General features: G+C 63.8%; 1 protein-coding gene across 2 annotated transcripts; it reads left to right on the top strand.

The window, feature by feature from the left end:
• Window positions 1-345: 345 nt before the first annotated feature.
• USH1G (USH1 protein network component sans) lies at window positions 346-4,068 on the top strand. Of its 2 annotated transcripts, none has more exons than XM_012554968.1 (2): window positions 346-675; window positions 2,900-4,068. In XM_012554968.1, exon 2 carries the CDS (start codon window positions 2,992-2,994, stop codon window positions 4,066-4,068), a length of 1,077 nt encoding a protein of 358 aa, XP_012410422.1. In that variant the 5' UTR covers window positions 346-675; window positions 2,900-2,991. The 2 variants fall into 2 exon arrangements, with proteins under 2 accessions (XP_012410422.1, XP_004374220.1); XM_004374163.1 differs by having other exon boundaries at window positions 352-675; window positions 2,847-4,068.
• Window positions 4,069-7,703: the final 3,635 nt, after the last annotated feature.

Below are 7,703 nucleotides of genomic sequence, written 5' to 3' on the forward strand. Positions count from 1 at the left end.
TCATGCCCCTCTTACATCCACTGTCCGGGGTTCAGGACTGCCCCTCCACCCTGTTCTGAGGCACCCCTCCCCAGCCCTTGGTGGCTCCTGTGACTGGTGGAGAAGTCGGGAGTCTCAGTGCCGGAGCTCCAGAGAGGACGAACCCGGACTGTCCCTAGAATGCCCCTGACTGTCACCAGGGGGTACAGGGGCAGGTACTTTTGGAGAGAGGACAGGGCCTCTCGTGGTCACCCTGCACTCCAGGACCCGGAGGTTTAGGACCCAGGGGAAGCCGGGGGCGGCGCCCTGGGCGGCGGAGCTCCCCCCACCCCCGAGCCGGGTGAGCGGCTCAGGTGTCCCACAGCAGCGGCTCTGGCGCTCCGCACCCTCTGTCTGCGGCAGCGGGGGCTGGCCGCCCCGGCCCCTGCCCGGCCCCCTCCCCCAGCCCCATGTCCCAGCCCTGACCCCGCTGCCCTCCCCCGCTGGGGGCCTTGCCCCGTGCCCCCTGCCCGCCCCGTCCAGGCCGGGCACCATGAATGACCAGTACCACCGGGCGGCCCGCGACGGCTACCTGGAGCTCCTCAAGGAAGCCACCCGGAAGGAGCTGAACGCCCCCGATGAGGATGGCATGACCCCCACCCTCTGGGCTGCCTACCATGGCAACCTGGAGTCGCTGCGCCTCATCGTGAGCCGAGGGTGAGTCGCCGCCAGCCCGCGTGGAAGGGGAACGAGTCTCCCTATGCTCCAGGCCACTGAGACGCCCCCAGGCCCCAGGGCACCTTCCCTCTTCCTGTGGGCCCCCCTCTCCCCAAAAAGTCCCTAAAAAGGGGACTTTGGGGCCTGGCAGGTGTGGGGGGAGGGAGAGAGAAGCTGAGAGAGTGACACTTGTGACTGGAAAGTGGGGCTAGAAGGGGAGAGTCAGATTTGGGGGTGCCATGATTGGGGGCTGCAGAGAGAGGGGAAGGTGGGAGAGGTCTCCTGGGTGGGGCCACTGTAAGCAAGAGTGAAGGGCTGTGGGAAACCCTGGCAGAAGGCGGAGGTGGGGGCTAGGAAAGGAGGGGCTGCTGTACCCATCATCCCCAGCATCCAGCACCCACACCTCCCCAGGCTGGGACTCCCGCAGTTCTCTCCCTCACCCTGCTCATTCCTGGGATTTATGGGCTCTGTCCACAACACCAAATGTCACAGGTTCCACCACCCCATTAACTCCCTCTGTGCCCCTCCCCCACTGCAGGCCAGAGCCCAGCACTGGGGTGCCTGTGGCCCTTGAAGGGGCTTCGCTCTCCTCACTCTCCCTTTGGAGTTGTCCTGGGGGGGAGGGTGGGTCAGGGCCAAGGAAGGGGTTCAGAGGTCGCAGCTGAGGAATGCAGGGTCCAGGGCTCAGGAAGAGGGCTCCCCTGGGCTAAATCGCACTGTGAACAACTCCCCCACCCCAGCAGCTTTGTCAAGAGAAGTCAGGTTGAACTGGACACGAGAGGCGGCCTGGAAAGGGAAAAGGAGTGGAAGGGATGGAAGGTGAATGTGGAGTGCAGGGCTGGTCCTGGTGGCGGGTCTTGGCCTGAGGCCTGAGGCTGTGGTGGGTGAGAAACCCTTCTGGCCCTACTCATTTTCCTCCATGGCTGCTCCTGGGCCCTGCCCACCTAAGACAGGTGGCCGAGCATGTTCGAAACGGCCAAGGCTGGCCCCCTCCACCCCAGGAGGACCCACAGTGACCCCTGACACTCTGACTCCCCTCAGAGAGACCCACAGGAGGAGGGGAAGAGGGTTCCCCCTTGGTGCACCAATCCCCCCAACCCCTACAGAGGGCAAGGACTGGTGTTTGATGGGGTGTGGGACTGATGCCAGCAGCCCCTCCCCATATCATCCGGCAGAATTCGGGGCCAAGGAGGGGAAGCAGAGGGGAGGTGTGGGGGAGCTGCTGAGACAAGGGAGTGATTCTTCCCGGCCCTAGGGGTTGGCCTTGTGGCCTCATTAGTGTGGGCAGGGGGAGTGCTGAGCTAGGCCCCTGAGGGAGGCGAGAGCTGAGGAGGATACCCAGCTCCCTGGTTCCCACCAGCTGGAGTCTGCCCCAGGGGGACGGTCTGGTGTGGAGGGGGCTGGAGGGGGCTGGGTGGGGACCTCCGGACAGCCCATCCCAGCCAGCCTCACAGAGCTCCCACAGATGGGGCAGCCCTGGGAGAGGAGAGCAGCCGGCCTGGGCACCCGACTTCCACCTCCTCCCCTCCAGTCCTGGCTGCCCCCACACTCCCCTCCTGGCCCAGGCCAAGACCCGACACCTGCTCTCACACTCGGGCTTGCCAGGCCTGGCCCCGCTCCCTGCCGACGTGGCTGGGCCGAGACGTGCAAGCACACACCCGGACACACTCAGCTGGAGCTCAGGCCCAGCACACACCACCTCTCCTCAGCTGGTACACTAAGCCCGCACACACAGCCACACTCACCACCACACCTGCCTGAGGCCCAAACTCGGCCCTGGCCCACCTCTCTGGGCCAGCTCCCCACTGGGCCCCATGAATAATTCACTCCTTTCTTTCTGGGCATCAAATATTTATCCCCTCAGATTCCCAGCCCTCAGTTCTCGTGGGGAAGGCCCCGCCCTAGCCCCGCCTTCTCCAGAGCCCCGCCCCTCGGGTGCCTGGGGCCATTTTTCCCCTGCACTCACTTGCTCCTTTTGGTGGCGCCAGCCTGCATGTCCCCTGGAGTCAGAGGAGAGGTCTCAGCCCCCCACGGGCCCTTTGGGACCTGGCAGGGCTGTGCAGAGACTCAACGAGGCTGGGCGCCCCTCGCACCCCCTCGGCACTTGGCAGCTGCCTGCCCGTCCGCTTAGTGGCTCATCACCCCTCCCTCCCCACGTATGCTCCCGGCAGGGGCGACCCTGACAAGCGTGACATCTGGGGCAACACGCCCCTGCACCTGGCAGCCTCCAATGGCCACCTGCACTGCCTGTCCTTCCTGGTGTCCTTTGGGGCCAACATCTGGTGCCTGGACAACGACTACCACACACCACTGGACATGGCCGCCATGAAGGGCCACATGGAGTGTGTGCGCTACCTGGACTCCATCGCGGCCAAGCAGAGCAGCCTCAACCCCAAGCTGGTGGGCAAGCTCAAGGACAAGGCTTTCCGGGAGGCGGAGCGGCGCATTCGCGAGTGCGCCAAGATGCAGCGCAAGCACCACGAGCGCATGGAGCGACGCTACCGGCGCGAGCTGGCCGAGCGCTCCGACACGCTCAGCTTCTCCAGCCTCACCTCCAGCACCTTGAGCCGTCGGCTGCAGCACCTGGCGCTGAGCAGCCACCTGCCCTACTCGCAGGCCACGCTGCACAGCACCGCCCGGGGCAAGACCAAGATCCAGCGCAAGCTGGAGCGGCGCAAGCAGGGCGGCGAGGGCACCTTCAAGATCTCCGAGGACGGCCGCAAGAGCGTGCGCTCGCTCTCGGGCCTGCAGCTGGGCAGCGACGTGATGTTCGTGCGCCAGGGCACCTACGCCAACCCCAAGGAGTGGGGCCGCTCCCCGCTCCGGGACATGTTCCTCTCGGACGACGACAGCGTCTCCCGTGCCACGCTGGCGGCTGAGCCAGCCCACTCGGAAGTCAGCACCGACTCGGGCCACGACTCCCTGTTTACCCGGCCGGGCCTGGGCACTATGGTGTTCCGCAGGAACTACCTGAGCAGCGGGCTGCCGGGCCTGGGCCGCGAGGACGGTGGCCTGGACGGGGTGGGGCCGCCGCGGGCTCGGCTGCAGAGCCCCCCCAGCCTGGACGGCGACAGCCTGGGCAGTGCCAACAGCCTGCAGGATCGCAGCTGCGCGGAGGAGCTGCCCTGGGACGAGGTGGACTTGGGCCTGGATGAGGACCTGGAGCCCGAGACCAGCCCGCTGGAGACCTTCCTGGCCTCGCTGCACATGGAGGACTTCGCAGCTCTCCTGCGGCAGGAGAAGATCGACTTGGAGGCGCTGATGCTGTGCTCAGACCTCGACCTGCGCAGCGTCAGCATCCCGCTGGGGCCGCGCAAGAAGATCATGGGGGCCGTGCGGCGGCGGCTGCAGGCGCTGGAGCGTCCGCCTGCCCTGGAGGACACCGAGCTGTGAGTGCTGGAGACTTCCGCTGGGGTAGGGGAGAACGCGGAGGGACCGTAAGACCGTATTTCATAAAATCTAAGTTGCCATCAGTTTCAAGACGCCCCACTATTTGACGTACTACCAAGGCAGAAAAGAAGCTGCCAGTTTAATCATGACACGGGGCTTTCTTATCACAGCGACTGCAAAACGCGCCTCAACTTTGGAGATATCAAAACGTGGAAAAATGGGCACCTTGGTTTCCACGAGATACGGTCGTCATGGTCATGATTCCCAGGATGGTTTTGAGTCCTCCCACCTCCCGGGTGCTAGGCTAGGCCTTTGGGTGTGTTGTCTCATTTAATGCTCCCCAACTCCCCAGTGAGGTGGACTGTACCATCCCCATTCTACAGATGAGGAAGCAGAGGCTCCGAGGGTTAGAACAACTCACCCCAACCTCCTGCCACTGCTCAGAGCAGAGCCAGGACTGATCCCTGGGCTGCTGTAGCTCTAAGGCCTGGGACAGGGTGCCTATCATGAGATGTGAGGGTGACAGCCAGCAGGTCACCCCAACGGCCCAAGCCTTCAAGGCACATGTTTAACCTGCTAGCCCTGAACTCTACAATGAGAGACATGACCAAGTGCCCCCAACAGGGCCAATGGAAGTCTTGAGGGCAGAGCTGTCACATTGCAAAGCTATCGAAGGTGAACCAAGGCCGGTCACTGGCTGTGCTGTTGGCCGGTCCCTGCCCCTTGTCCCTCATGGCACCCCACAAAGCCCAGCAAGCACTGCTTCCCCCTTTGATGTCTGCAGCTTCTGCCCTTGGGGGGCTGGGGCAGGGGTGGGTGTAGGGGGGCAGTCTGGGTTAGAGTTTGGGCACAGGAGACCCTCCTCACCTGCCCAGGGAGGTGAGGCTAAGTCAGCAAAATGCCTGGCCCTGGTCTGAAAGGACGTCTTCGAAGGCCCTCATCTGAGCTCTCTGTTTCTGTCTTTGTCTCCACAGATAACCGGGGGCTCCTCCCCCAGACCAAATGAATTGTGAGTTGCCACATCCCATGGTGGGGCTGCCAGGTCCCCCCCATCGCCAGCCCTGCAGCCCCACAGACCCCTTCCCCGGGAGCAAGGGCTGCTGCGTCACCACCCTTGAAAGCCTGTCACACCCTGCAGCAGAGGCGAGGCCTGCAGGCACCCCGAGAGTCAGAACATCAGTTCTGAGGAGTCCAGGAGGCCCTGAAGGGGCTGGTCCCCTCTGACAGAGGCTTGAGGCGCCCCCATCTGAGCAGCCAAAAGAGACATCTGGCTCTGTGGAAGGCCAGCCCCAGAGGGTGGGGCCATGGCCAGGGGAGCCAGAAGGGCACTGCTTGTCCAGCGCCACCATCTCTTCCCACCACCGTCCCAGGCAGGCCGCTCTCTCCTGTGCTTAGGCTGGGGGCTTGCTCTCTTACTATGCTTCGTGAAGGGAAGCGTTTGGACTGTCTCCCACCCCCTCCCCGCACGCATACACCCCTAGAGAGGCGGTTGGCCAGACTCTTCAGCCAAATGCCGCCTGCAGTCCCTGAGGTTGGCGGCCTCTTCTCCTTTACCCGTGGACCATGGCCGGAGCTGGAGTGCCAGATGGGGGCGGCGGGGAGGTGGTGACAGGTGCCCTGCCCGGCTCTCCCCACCCTGTCTTCCTCCAGCCCCCTCCTCGGTTGTACAGCCCGGCCCCCCAGGTACTCCAGGGGCCACGGCGACAGACGCCAGGTGCTGGAGCAGCAAGTCTGCAGTATTATGGCCCCGGGGCCTGGCGGGCAGTCTGGGTTAGAGAAAGGTCCCTACCAAGTGCCTCAGTGTCACCCATGCCCCAGACAGGCAGAAGCTGGGCATGGCTGGGTGTCTGGCAAATCCTGTGAGGTGGACATGGAGGGGCCTGAGGATGAGGGTCACCGTGGCCGCTGGTTGTCCCCAGGCCCCGAGGCAGGGTGTGTGAGTGTCTGTGCTGGGAGCGGCTGGCAAGTTTCCCTCATGGTGGGGAAGGGGCTGGATCTGTGTGGATAGTGGTTAAGCATGAGCTCACTCCGCATCCTGCTCTGTGATGGCGGTGACAGCAGGGGGACGGATGTGTCCAGTCAGACTGAGGTGGGAGAATCACTCAGGGCTCTGCACACACGCGTGTGCATGTCACACCCCCACGCAGACGTACCCTTCCTCCTCGTCCAGCAGCCTGGGGGGGAGCCTCCACTGGGAGCGCCATCTCAGCCCTGCCCCTCCTGGGCCCCCTTGGCGGGGGCAGGTAAGAGAGAACCCCCAAGGAACACCACAGACCTCCCTCTGGCCTGTCTGGGGGGCCCTCCGGGACATGCCTGTTTTGGGGATTTGCCCTCCTTATACACACTCCCAGAGGGCTTGGCTGCCCGCCACTGCCACCCAGAGCCTACCCAGTCCTTCTTCCTGCTCCCTGGGCCTGGGGCCACCCCAAGTGCCGATCGTCTTTCTCGGTGCCCCAGGTGCTGCCCTTTCCCTCCTGCTCAGCCCCTCCCAGCTCTTCCCACTGCGGTGGGAGGCTCTGCCATCCCTGCCACTGTACAACCAATGCCTCCCTCAGCCTCATTATAATGTTTGCAGAGAACATTCTACATCATTGTCGTGCCTGCGTCTTGTTCTTTAATCGCTTGGGGGTAGGAGGGGGAGGGGGAAGAGAGCAAGAGGGCGGGGGTGGGGGCAGTCTTCTCTGGGCCTCTGAGGACGTGGCCTGCTCCTTGGAGGGGGTCCTGGAGCCTGGGATGGGCTCTTGGGCAGGACCCTCCTCCCCCACGTGCATCTCTGCAGGGCCTCCTCTCATCCCTGGGCCTTCAGCCCAGGTAGGCTAGCCCGGAACTCGGAGCTGATGGAGGGGAGCATTAAGAACCGGGACAGGTGCATCCCCAACAGCTGAGCCAGGAGGGTGGTCCAGGCTCCAGCCTTGTTCCTGGGCCTGCAGTGCTGAGGGCAGGGTGGCGCCTTCTCCCTTCCTACCCAGGGCCTGTCGGCCTGGGCTTCCCCAGGGCTGGGCAGAAGCCCCGGACCTGCCACACCCCGGAGGCTGCCACCCTGTCACGCAGGCCCTGGGCCCATGAGTCCTGTTCTCAAGGCTCTGACTTGGCCTTGGGAAGCCTTCAGGTGGTTTCTATTTCCCCGTGGTCTTCACCAGTGCCCTATTCCCAGAGAGCTCTTTGGGGCAGCCCGATTTAGAATCCCCTCTCTCCCAGGGGAAGAGCCCTGGTGTTGTAGTGGTTAAGCACTCAGCTGCTAACAGGAAGGTTGGTGGTTCAAATCCACCAGTGGGTCTGTGGGAGAAAGATGTGGCAGTCTGCCACGGGGTGTTCAAGACAGCCCCCTCCTGGAAGCATCCATCAGAAAGCTTCCCATCTGTCAGTTCAGGAAGGGTGCCTAGCAACCATCTAAGAACTCTTGGCTCACCTCCCTCCACTTTACAGATGGGAAAACCGAGGCCCACAGACAGAAAGGGACTTGTCCAAGCAGGTCTAGACGCAGAACACAGGCTTCCCGACTGCTGCCACGTTTTCCTCGCCCCCAGGCTGCCAAGGGTCGACAAGACAGGAGCCCTCCGCCGCTCCACGGGGTTCTTCGGTCCTGCGACCCCTGCTGGCCATCATGGTTATTGCACCTACCTCACTAAAGACCCGCC

The sequence above is a fragment of the Trichechus manatus genome, unplaced genomic scaffold (assembly GCF_000243295.1).
Source record: "Trichechus manatus latirostris isolate Lorelei unplaced genomic scaffold, TriManLat1.0 scaffold00028, whole genome shotgun sequence".
NCBI classification, from domain to species: domain Eukaryota; kingdom Metazoa; phylum Chordata; class Mammalia; order Sirenia; family Trichechidae; genus Trichechus; species Trichechus manatus.

What these genes read in the sequence shown, in the direction of transcription:
- USH1G (XM_004374163.1), top strand. Translation starts at nt 512, where the DNA reads ATGAATGACCAGTACCACCGGGCGGCCCGCGACGGCTACCTGGAGCTC. An exon ending in CGCCTCATCGTGAGCCGAGG is followed by an intron (nt 676 to 2,846) that starts GTGAGTCGCCGC and finishes TGCTCCCGGCAG; the next exon opens with GGGCGACCCTGACAAGCGTG.